General features: G+C 38.6%; 1 protein-coding gene across 1 annotated transcript in view; it reads left to right on the top strand.

The window, feature by feature from the left end:
• abcc1 (ATP binding cassette subfamily C member 1 (ABCC1 blood group)) overlaps positions 1-13199 on the top strand; it is a 107811-nt gene that overhangs the window by 54130 nt on the left and 40482 nt on the right. The window contains exons 13-16 of the mRNA XM_078418355.1: positions 2499-2645; positions 4619-4706; positions 5701-5770; positions 7810-7936. Of these exons, the coding sequence (XP_078274481.1) occupies positions 2499-2645; positions 4619-4706; positions 5701-5770; positions 7810-7936 (432 nt within the window). The remainder of the gene's footprint in view (positions 1-2498; positions 2646-4618; positions 4707-5700; positions 5771-7809; positions 7937-13199) is intronic.

Here is a 13199-nt window from a genome sequence, read left to right on the forward strand (position 1 = left end):
TATTTATAGAAGGAGCAATATTTTTCTATCATTGTAGATTTTATTTGTCTATCATGACCTTTCACTAAAATGATATTCTAAAAGTTGAATTATCCTATGACACTTAATGTTTGATAACCACATTTATATTTTGTACTTTTTCAGAAAAGTATTGGAACAGTATATATTTACGTATAATTTATAACATTATCAAAATTGGCCTATACGTCCATGTAATAGGGAAATATGTCAAAGACTATCTTGCAGCGAAGTGCATACGATACGATAGAACTTTATATATCCCAGGAGGGAAATTGATCTGCCAGCAGTCATAAAACACAAAATATATGAAACATGAAAATGAAGTGATGAGTGGAAAGGATTGGGGAGGGAGGGGAGTTCGGTGGGGCGGTGGGGGGGGAGTCGATCTACCCCACCCCATGACAGAAGGGGGGGGGGGGGGGGAGTTCTACAGTTTGATAGCCACAGGGAAGAAGGATCTCCTGTGGCGTTCTGTCCTGCATATTGGTGGAACCAGTCTGTTGCTGAAGGTAGTTTTCAGGTTGACCAGTGCGTCATAGAGGGTTTGACCTGTGTTGTCCAAGATTGCTCTGCAGTTTGAGGAGCATCCTCCCCTCCAAGACCACCTCCCATGAATCCAACTTCGCCCCCAGAACGGAGTCGGCCTTCCCAATGAGTTTGTTAATCCTAACACAATCCCCACAAAAGCGTTAGCTGTAAAAAAGAAGTGATAAAATTCAGAGGAGGGGAAACCAAGGAGTGGAACAAGATTAGAGAATATTTTTATTCAATGTTATATTATGTTTTAAAGCTGAAAAGGGAAGTGCTGCATATGAGCTACAGTAACTTTATGCCTACATTAGGTTAAAGAATGCCCACGAGAGATGCATTGCTGCCTGCAGTATATTATTCTGCGTACAGTGTTGTCTTGAGGAAAGAATTTATGACTGGAAAGAATTCTCGACCTATTTTAAGAGTGTATATATGATAGAGAGTAGATGGCAGAATAAAAATGAAAATTGAAGAGTTCCACAACGGTATGCACTTGCGTGTTGGCTTTCAGCTCGGATGAAGTCCAGACAGACTCACTGTCCAATGCAATTTACTCAATTGAGTTCTTTTAATTATTTGAAGTGGATCATCAATGACTAAAAAACACTTCACTGACTGAAACACAAACCTGGGATTCCAGAGTAATTTCCTGTGTCAGTGCATTGTTTAGTATTTAGTATTTTGCACATAGATTCAGCTCTAGTGATTAACCTTGCTTTCTCTCATTATTGAAAGATTACCAACATATTGGTATATTCAAGTTAACGAGTGAGAGAGGGAGAAAATTATTTGTTAATGGAACTAGGGGTTTATGTGTGCTGTTACAAAATATTCTTGAACATGAACTTGTCCTTGCTAAGCATCTGCATTGTGCGCTTTCCCGCACCGGGCGAGCTGTCATGTTTATAGAAATACTAGTTATTGTCCCACAGGTCAGTTATTTTTTCTGCAATGTTAAGCTTCTGTCAAGGCTATTGCTTTTGAAACTGATATTCAAATCAAAGTGGATTCCACAAATCCAACCAAAATTGTTCAATACTACAATTCTACACTTTTTTTGCTTTCTCATTGAGTAATGTATTTCCCCAGCTCATGAAATAACAACACTTCTTGCACAATAATAAAGGGTACAAAATGCCCTCTTTCAATTGCTCTCTAGGAATCCCACATTTTTTTTAATGCAAGGCATTACTCATTGAATGTGGATTATATTTTGCAGCAGACTGTCAATCCTGATCTTCAAATTGAATGTTCTTCGAGCTCTGTTTTATGTCTAACAGTCCATCTTTGAAAAATGAATAGAGTTTTTGGCAGCGCTTTAACTCCACGATAGAGAGAAGTGTTCGACATTTGTTTAAAGGTTTTAAATAAGAGCTCTGCATTAAATAGCCACTAACACACATGGTTAAAACAACGAGGCAGTGAAATGCATGGCAATACTAATTTCTTTAGCTAATTCTGTGGAAAGGGTTCATTGTGCAAAGATATTCAATGCCTGTAACCACAGATTTTTGCTTGCATTAGTGGGACAACACTGCAGATACAAGACATATGGAGGATGTTGCACACTGAATTGTGAAATATTTAACCTTCCAATGCCATGCCATTGTGGCTAAACTTCTGTATCATACCAGGAGAGTGGAGGGACAACATAAATTAGTGTTTGCTGGTTTCAATGTAGTGTAATTGTATAGTTGCATAAGTCGACTAACAATTACAAATGGCAATAAGGTTTAACTCATGATATCCTAAGCAGTGAAGTAAAATTTACTCTAACTTGAAATATTCTAGTGTTTGATATTATTGTGACAATATTAGATTGTCATTATATTAAATTCATGCCTATGATTCCTGTATTTAATTTTTTTCCATAGTTGGGTTCTTTACTTCTGTGCGTTATACGTTTAAAAAATGATTACAATGTGCTTTCTCTTCATTTTGAATAGGTTGCTTTATGTACATTTGGAGTATATGTGCTTATCGATGAGAAGAATGTGTTGGATGCTCAGAAAGCTTTTGTTTCTCTGGCGCTTTTTAACATTCTCAGATTTCCGCTCAACATGCTACCCATGGTCATTAGCAGTTTGGTACAGGTAGATTGAAACCCTTCTAATATAAATATATTTTAATATGAATAATTAGATAATTATTTATAAACCTATTAAATATATAATAAATGTAAATATATTTTGTGTTGATAAATTTGCAAATAGGGCACCGATTTTTAGAGGATTTTCGTGAATGTTTCTCCTGGTCCAGCATTGACTTTTTAAGAACTTGGCAAAATTCCTAAAGTCAGACTTGAGCAGGATGACATGGTTGGCAAATTTTATCTGCAGCAAGAATGGATAGGTTAGGATAATGTGGACTGGGAAAACATATTTTTCCCCAGGTACTGATAGAAGTCTGGGTTTCATTGCATAATTATAGATATAAACTTTGTATTTAAAATGTACTTGGATGTGATGATTGAATAATATACTTGAAGTACTATACACAAGCTTGTGGACCAATATCTGGAAAGTGTAGTTTCGTTCGAATCGCTTCTCTGTGAGCTAGATAGATTCATGATGATTTTGTGTAATGAAAATGTTTATGACCCTTTTAAATAATCCAAGTGCACACATCTCATTTCCACCCATTTTACAAAGAAATTACATTCTAAATCCCGTAAATGTTTTGAGACCTAAACTGAATAGTTAAATGACACTATCCAGGCTGATGTGTGTCTAAGATTCCCACGACTTTCCACTTGTGCGTTTTTCAAGCGAGAAGTTCTCAAAAGATTCTTGAGTGGAAAATGCAACTCCAGACTTTCTATTAATCCTATTAATTTGTGCTAAAACGTGGTTGAGCTATATTAAAGTTTGCTTCATAGGGTTCAGTGTTGAGGTGGATAGAAAATTGGTTGGCGGACAGGAAGCAAAGAGTAGGAATAAACGGGTCCTTTTCGGAATGGCAGGCAGTGACTAGTGGGGTACCGCAAGGCTCAGTGCTGGGACCCCAGTTATTTACAGTGTATATTAATGATTTGGACGGGGGAATTGAATGCAACATCTCTAAGTTTGCAGATGACACGAAGCTGGGTGGCAGTGTTACATGCGAGGAGGATGCTAGGAGGCTGCAGAGTGACTTGGATAGATTAGGCGAGTGGGCAAATGCATGGCAGATGCAATATAATGTGGATAAATGTGAGGTTATCCACTTTGGCGGCAAGAACAGGAAAGCAGAGTATTACCTGAATGGTGACCGATTAGGAGAAGGGGAGATGCAACGTGACCTGGGAGTCATGGTGCACCAGTCATTGAAAGCAAGCGTACAGGTGCAGCAGGCAGTGAAGAAAGCGAATGGTATGTTGGCATTCATAACAAGAGGATTTGAGTTTAGGAGCAGGGACGTTCTTCTGCAGTTGTACAGGGCATTGGTGAGACCGCACCTGGAGTATTGTGTGCAGTTTTGGTCTCCTAATCTGAGGAAAGACGTTCTTGCCTTAGAGGGAGTACAGAGAAGGTTCACCAGGTTGATCCCTGGGATGGCGGGACTTTCATATGAAGAAAGACTGGATAGACTAGGCTTGTAGTCGCTGGAATTTAGAAGACTGAGGGGGGATCTTATAGAAACATATAACATTCTTAAGAGGTTGGAGAGGCTAGATGCGGGAAGATTGTTCCCGATGTTGGGGGAGTCCAGAACCAGGGATCACAGCTTAAGGATAAGGGGGAAGTCTTTTAGGACCGAGATGAGAAAACATTTCTTCACACAGAGAGTGGTGAGTCTGTGGAATTCTCTGCCACAGAAGGTAGTTGAGGCCAGTTCATTGGCTATATTTAAGAGGGAGTTAAATGTGGCCCTTTTTGCTAAAGGGATCAGGGGGTATGGAGAGAAGGCAGGTACAGGTTACTGAGCTGGATGATCAGCCATGATCATATTGAATGGCGGTGCAGGCTCGAAGGGCCGAATGGCCTACTCCTGCACCTATTTTCTATGTTTCTATGTTTCTATGAAAGCTATCTTTCACAGTTGCAAATTGGTACATGTAAAATCTATTTCATTATTTTGTTTTCAGGCAAGCGTTTCCTTGGACCGTCTGGAGACATTTCTCTCTCATGACGAACTGGACCTAGATGCTGTGGACAGGCAATTCAACCCAGGCTGTAAGTAGGAAGGGACTATCCTATATGAACAATGAAGTAAGGCTCTCAGCTTGGCATCTTGCAAATTTTATTACAACGTTCCAGTATTAAATGTGCAAAATGCTGGCTCAAAATGATCATTCCCTTTTTTGAACATGCAAGGAACATGAATTATTTATTTATCCTGTCAATTCAAGATTAGTTTTGCAATTTTAACTGCTAAATGGTCCAATTGCATGGACTTACAATTGGAAAACATAATACAGTAAGAAATGGCGATTTAAAAAAAAAAAAAAAAATCCCTGCGCATGCTTTTTAATCTTGTGTTTATGATTTAGATGTGCAAGTTTAGGAAGTTGTTTTATTATTGGCACTCTCCCCAAAGCAAATGGAAAAAAAATGTTTTATTGATGATTTTTGGAATAAATGAGTCATGTCTTTTAAGGTTAAAAATCAAATGGCATAATCCTCTTTGACTAGAAATTGTGTGCAAACCCTTTTGTTAAAAGACTTATTCCCAAAGTTGATCTTTTCTTTATAAAAAGTTTAATCTAAAAAGAGAGAACTTGCTTTTTACGCAGTATATTTATGTACTCCATGTTCTAAAGAGCTTTAATCAATCGACATCTTTTAAGTAACGTCGTTTCATTTCACATCACGATTCACGAGTGCCCTGATATGTATATGCCCTGAAATGGAACAATTAAATTCTTACCTGCAACAGCACAGCAGATATGTAAAGATAGTACTCTGTAAACTCCATTATGTACAACCAAAGCTGCTTTCCTAGAATTCCTATACCATAATAAGATTGTCAACCATTTTGATTGTACATTTGGCATATTTTACTTTTTTTATCAACTAAACAGTGGTTTAGTGTTTGTATTGTCATTAATGTCCTGGCTAAAATAAGCCAGCATATAAATTAACAAGATCCAAAATGAGACCATAGTGAAAGACTTAAAGAGTAACAAATTATTTGTATGAAAGATTAATTGTATTTTATTCTAAATAGCATTGAACAGTATCATTGTGTACAATGGAACTTTCAGTTGGTCCAGAGAAGATCCTCCATGCCTTAATAAGTAAGAAACAAAAATACTTTGTTTGATAATGCAATGTTATTATTTTTTTGAAAATGATTTCCAGATTTGTGGTTTTGCAATTCAATTGTTTTCTTTTCCAAATGAGTGTTTAATTATGTGTAAAATATTTATGTAAAAGATTTTGCTGAAGAAATTATGTTTTTAGGTGGGTTGGTAGTGTGCAAGGAGGATTGAAGATTGTGTTGGGAATAGGTGGTTGAGAGACAAATACTGCTCTTTTTGGCCTATCCAGGGAACCATCTGATAAAAGAATGGATCTTTGTTTCTATGTAAGTTGCTGCTGAGTTTTTTAAATTTGGCATGAAATCTTAAAATGGAGTACAAGCAGAGGTAAACCTCCTCTTTCAATATTTCTAATATTTCTCCACCACTCTAGAGATTCACCCGATACCTTGAGAAGACATTTCTCTAGACCTTGGCTTTAAACTAACCCCTTATCTTGACGTTATACCCTTGTTTGAGTTTCTCCCATCAGTGAAAGCATTTTATATCTACCTGTCATGCCCTCTTAGGATTTATATATTTCCTTTAAGATTGTCCAGTTTTCTTCCAAACTAAAGAATACAGGCCCAACCTGTTTAGCCCCTCCTGATGGGCCAACCCAAGAATTAGCCTGGTGAATCCCCTTTGGACTGCCTCTAATGTTATTCCAGCTAACCTGGGGAGGCAGACCAGAACTGTGCAAGTACTTGCAACTGTGGCCTCACTTAGCTCTGTACGTTTGTAACAAACTTCCCTAACCTTGGTTTAATTAATTACTCACTTTATTGGAATGAGGTGATTGTGGGCAACACCAGTATACATTATCCATGACGAGCTGTCACCTTGAACAAGGAAACGTTACATTCCTTCTGTGGAAGTTAATCTGAGTTTCATAATCCATATTAATTTAGATTGTTCAAATGGACACTCCTGTATTTATCTTCTTAGAATAATCTGTACTGCTGTATGACCTTTATTTTATATTGATAAAAATATTTTATTTGAGAATATAAAATATAATTCACAAATTTTATATTTGTGAATTAAATTTAAGTCAGTCAATTGTAACAAGGAAAACTAATTGGACAGGCTTGGATCAAATATACATGACAAGTTTACTGCTTGCCGCTGTAATCACTTTTTTGTTTTTTAGAGAGCATATCATTTATGTTTCAACTCCGCCAAGGTCAGGTTCAACTCTGACCTTGGCGGAGTTGAAACATAAATGATATGCTCTCTTTTTAGATAATAGCTGGGGGTGAAACCTAAGACTATTCTAAGTATTGTGTAACTGAACAGTGCTTGGCAGACAACACTGTCAATTGCGATCATGCACTACACTATGTTCCTTCAAACACAAAAATGCTTTTAGCCTTTCATAATAATTGGTGCTTAAACAACCATAAAGTACAATGGAGTCTTTGTACGGTAATTTTGATTTCAGTGTATGGGTGGTGGAGGATGGGGGAGGTTGCAGGGAAAGGACTTCATCTTCAGATGTAGCATTTCAACATGATTTGAAGTTTTATTAGAGATGGCATTCAAAAGTTATATTCATTCAAATTGCTGCTTAGTGAAGATTGAATTGCATTGAATACTGCTATCAATTGTTTTCAAATTATCTGATTGGGTTGGGCAACATTCCCAACAATTACAGTTATAAACACTGACCCTGATTCATATTTTATTCAGGAGGTACAAACCGTAGACTGCTTTTGGTAACATGTAATGTATTTGTATTCAATGGTGGGAAGTCTGGTCTGTGTGATGGGCTAGGCTACATCTACAACTCTGCAGTGGCATTGTCAAAGAGTTTGAACATGAGTTTGGATGTGCCACTGCACTGCACTACCTCCTGGTGGGAAACTGATTGCCCCTTTATATTTGTGAATTAAATTTAAGTCAGTCAATTGTAACAAGGAAAACTAATTGGACAGGCTTGGATCAAATATACTTGACAAGTTTACTGTTTGCCACTGTAATTACCTTTTTGTTTTTTAATTCATAAGCTTCTATTTCCATTCTCTATTCCACAGTATTAGTGTAGAAATTCCTGAAGGCACTCTCATAGCTGTTGTTGGACTTGTTGGATGTGGGAAATCTTCCCTACTCTCGGCGTTGCTCGGAGAAATGGAGAAAATGGAAGGCTATGTTGCTGTTAAGGTAAAATGTCATTCTATTCTATTTGTATTTACAAATGGAAAGGAGGCTAAAATGAAAAGTGAAAAGATAATCTTAACCTGAGGACTGGATATTAGAATGGAGACTGTTATTTGGTTTTGTTGCCTACATATGTTGGATTAGGCTTCAATTATTGATTTTATGCTCTTAACTGGTAATTTTGCCATTCAGTGGGTTACAGAGGATGCTCTTGATATGGTCGGGTAGTTGCAAGAAAAGTAAAAGGTTCCCTACATTGAGGACCTAGTTGCAGACCATGGTGTTTGCATACATAGTGCCAAACTCTACTGTTAGAGGGTATTTATCAACAGATAAAAAATAACATTGAGGGATGTGCTCAACGTTTCGTAGAAAAAGTGCAACATCCCCACTGACTCCTTGACTGCTCGAAGTGGGGAAGGAACAGTCAAGATGTTGAGATCCCTGAAGCCATGAACCTGGAGCATATCCGATACCTTCATCATTGGTAGAAAGAGCACATCACCTCACAAACAAACAACTTGTCCATCCCATTAAGTGCCTCCTGCCTCATTTGTGGAAAAATCTGCAGTTTCCACATTGGACTCGCTGTTCACCTCAGAACCCCAAAACACAAAGGGAAACAAGTCATCCTTAATCCCAAGAAGAAAATGATTTGCTCTTCATGTAATATTACTTTAAAAATAATTTATAACTGCTCTTCTGCAGTCATTTGCCCAAGACTTGAGTGAATCTTTTCATGGGAGTTGATTTAGGAAGATAAACATGCACATTTTCTTTGGATCTGAAGTAACTGCAAGATAAGGGGTGGCATGGTAGAGTTGCTGCCTTACAGCACCAGAGACCTGGGTTCAATCCTGACTACAGGTGCTGACTGTTTGGAGTTTGTGCGTTCTCCCTGTGACCTGTGTGGATTTTCTCTGGATGCTCCAGTTTCCTCCCAAACTCCAGGCAAACAGGTTTGTAGGTTAATCAGCTTTTGTAAATTCTCCTTAATGTGTAGGATAGTGCTAGTGTACTGGGTGATTGCTGGTCGGCGTGGAATCGATGGGCCGAAGGGTCTGTTTCCGCCTTGTATCTCGAAACAAAACTAAATAATATGTTCATTATAAAGTCGGGGTAAAGTCATGGCTGATTCTGAAAAACCTATACATGTACCCCTCCAGGTACACACCACCAGGTTTATAATTGGTTCATTATATAGAAGTTGGGACGTAATGTTAAAATTGTACAAGGCATTGGTGAGGCCGAATCTGGAATATGGTGTGCAGTTCTGGTCGCCAAATTATAGGAAGGATGTCAACAAAATAGAGAGAGTACAGAGGAGATTTACTGGAATGTTGCCTGGGTTTCAGCACTTAAGCTACAGAGAGAGATTGAATAGGTTGGGTCTTTATTCTTTGGAGCGCAGAAGGTTAAGGGGGGACTTGATAGAGGTTTTTAAAATTTTAAGAGGGACGGACAGAGTTGACGTGGGTAAGCTTTTCCCTTTGAGAGTGGGGAAGATTCAAACAAGGGGACATAACTTCAGAATTAAGGGACAAAGGTTTAGGGGTAACATGAGGGGTAACTTTTTTACTCAGAGGGTGTATGGAATGAGCTTCCGGTGGAAGTGGTGGAGGCAGGCTCGATTTTATTATTTAAGAGTAAATTAGATAGGTATATGGATGGGAAGGGATTGGAGGGTTATGGTCTGAGAGCAGGTAGATGGGACTAGGTCGGAGAAAGTGTTCGGCATGGACTAGAAGGGCCAAACTGGCCTGTTTCCGTGCTGTAATTGTTATATGGTTATTAGTGTATACCTGCCATTGAAGACTTGGCTGGTTACCGACAAGTACTGGTCCCCTGGTTACCGACAAGACTGGACAAGCAGAGGGCTGTTTATTGTTCTAGCAGTAGTAAAACTTCAGCAGAAATCCCTACATACTTGGGTTCCTATTTTTGCATCCAAGTTCTAAGTTGGCTAAGTGGGACCTTTCTATTTTGATGAACTCACCCTGTGTGGGGGCAGGGTGAGACAACTTGGAGGTGGCTAGTTAATGTTTTCAGTGGCAGGAGATGGAGCTTATTCAATAATTGTGGAGGGATGTGTTTTGACCAAGTAATCTCTCATTAGAAGGATAATAATAAGAATAACTGTTTATGTATGTGCTGTTATGTTTGTGTGCCATTGTATGTTCGTTCTTAGTACCTGAACTGATGTACAGCACTTTGGTCAACGTGGGTTGTTTTTAAATGTGCTATACAAATAAAATTGACTTGACTTGGCTAGAATACAGATTCGTAGCATGTTGCTGTGGGTGCAGTTTGAATTTTATAATATTAATTCTCACCCCCTGCTGTTAAAATAGCGGAATTAACTGCATTTGTTATTATTTTATTAGTGTATACATTTTATTTTTTACATGAATTTTCAAACATTTTTTGCAATTGGAAATTTGATTTTTGGTTTGGGATACCTTCAAATAGAATTAGATAGCATGTGAAACATCAACATGTTAGGCAACTAAACTCTGCTGTGCTGTGTCACATAAACCATAATCTCCCATTTAATCTACGTTATCATAATCTTCAATGTTCCTTTAGTCCTCTTAGCATGTTCTCATGTGATTTGCTTTGGAAAACATCAAAGTTGTTTCATTCAATATTTCCTAGGGTAACAAGTTCCATATTCTGACACATTATGATTTCCATTTTGGATTTATTCGTATCTTCATTGAATGATCCCATGCTTTTAACATTTTTCCATCTTTCGAAGGACTTTCTCTACATTTACCCTGTGCAATCCATTCATTAGTTTAAATGTCTCAGGTCCTTTTTGTTCACTCCTTTCAATCCCTGTTATTCTATGTAATTTGCCTTTTTTGCCCCTTTCTGTGGCATTTTTATTTTTTCCTATTTGATATATACATCTTGCAATTCTATTAATTAACTGCCCAGTTTGCAAGATTTTTTGTATAAAATTGCATCTGCATTGTTACTGTTTGAGTTTTCTTTTCTCATTTGCAGATATTGCTAGGGTTTCATGCTCTTAAATGCAAATCATTCTTGTAGATTTGTGAATTGCAATGGTCCCGGTGTTCTCCATCATTCAAACCTTCCTTTTATTTAACTTGCCTTTCCGTTCTGTTCTCAGTCTGTAACTTTGTCAAAAGATTTCAAAAGCCTGTGGACAAAGAGGAAATAATGGCAGGAATTTCTGGGCATAATCCAGGAGATGCAGAATCATTTCATTCCAAAGAGGAAGAAAGATTCTAAGGGGAGCAAGGGGCAACCGTGGCTGACAAGGGAAGTTAGGGATGGAATAAAACTAAAAGAAAAGATGTATAACATAGCAAAGAGCAGGAAGCCAGAGGATTGGGGAACTTTCAAAGGACAACAGAAGGTAACAAAAAGGGCAATACGGGCTGAAAAGATGAAGTACAAGAGTAGGCTGGCCAAGAATATAAAGCAGGATAGTAAAAGCTTCTTTAGGTATGTTAAGAGGAAAAGATTAGTAAAGGCAAATGTGGGTCCCTCGAAGGGAGAAATAGGTGAAATTATTATGGGGAATAAGGAAATGACAGAAGAGTTGAACAGGTACTTTGGTTCTGTCTTCACTAATGAAGACGCAAACAATCTCCCAGATGTGCTAGAGGACAGAGGATCTAGTGAGACAGAGGAACTGAAAGAAATTTGCATTAGGTGAGAAATAGTATTGGGTAAACTGATGGGACTGAAGGCTCATAAATCCCCAGGGCCTGATGGTCTGCATCCCAGGGTACTCAAGAATGTGGCTCTGGAAATCGTGGATGCATTGGTGATCATTTTCCAATGTTCTATAGATTCAGGATCAGTTCCCTGTGGATTGGTGGGTAGCTAATGTTACCCACTTTTCAAGAAAGGAGTGAGAGAGAAAACAGGGAATTATAGACTAGTTAGTCTGACATCGGTGGTGGGGAAGATGCTGGAGTCAATTATTAAAGAAGTAATAGTGGCACATTTGGGTAGTAGTAAAAGGATTGGTCCAAGTCAGCATGGATTTATGAAGGGGAAGTCCTGCTTGACTAATCTTCTGGAATTTTTTGAGGATGTGACAAGTAAAATGGATGAAGGAGAGGCAGTGGATGTAGTGTATCTAGACTTTCAGAAAGTCTTTGATAAGGTCCCACACAGGAAATTAGTGTGCAAAATTAGAGCACATGGTATTGGGGGTAGGGTATTGACATGGATAGAGAATAGGTTGGCAGACAGGAAGCAAAGAGTAGGAATAAACTGGTCTTTTTCAGAATGGCAGGCAGTGGAGAGTGGAGTGCCGCAAGGCTTGGTGCTGGGGCCGCAACTTTTTACAATATATACTTATGATTTGGATGATGGAATTAAAAGTAACACTAGCAAATTTGGAGATGACACAAAGCTCGGTGGCAGTGTGAACTGCAAAGAGGATGTTCGGAGGTTGCAGGGTGAATTGGACAGGTTGAGTGAGTGGGCAGATGCATGGCAGATGGAGTATAATATAGATAAATGAATGAATGAATAGGTTTATTGGCCAAGTATGCATATACAAGGAATGTGCCTTGGTGCTCCACTCACAAATGACAACACAAACATACAGTTAATAATTAAGAATAGAGCATAAACACATCAAAACAATAAGGATACACCATTACGGTCTAAACATATGGGTGAAAATAAACCAGAGCAAAAAAGCGACTACAGACGTGGGTTATTGAGTATGTGAGGTTATCCACTTGTGAGGTTGTCCACTTTGTCAGCAAAAACAAGGAGGCAGATTATTATCTCAATGGTGTCAGATTAGATAAAGGGCAAGTGCAACGAGACCTGGGTGTCCTTGCACACCAGTAACTGAAAATAAACATGCAGGTACGGTATGGCGGCACGGTAGCGCAGCGGTAGAGTTGCTGCTTTACAGCGAATGCAGCGCCGGAGACTCAGGTTCGATCCTGACTACGGGTGCTGCACTGTAAGGAGTTTGTACGTTCTCCCCGTGACCTGCGTGGGTTTTCTCCGAGATCTTCGGTTTCCTCCCACACTCCAAAGACGTACAGGTATGTAGGTTAATTGGCTGGGTAAATGTTAAAAAAAAATAAAAATTGTCCCTAATGGGTGTAGGATAGTGTTAATGTGCGGGGATCACTGGGCGGCACGGACTTGGTGGGCCGAAAAGGCCTGTTTCCGGCTGTATATATATGATATGATATGATATGATATGGTACAGCAGGCAGTGAAGAAAGCGAATGGTATGTTGACCATCATAACGAGAGGA

Source organism: Rhinoraja longicauda, chromosome 21, assembly GCF_053455715.1.
Source record: "Rhinoraja longicauda isolate Sanriku21f chromosome 21, sRhiLon1.1, whole genome shotgun sequence".
Classification (NCBI taxonomy): Eukaryota; Metazoa; Chordata; class Chondrichthyes; order Rajiformes; family Arhynchobatidae; genus Rhinoraja; species Rhinoraja longicauda.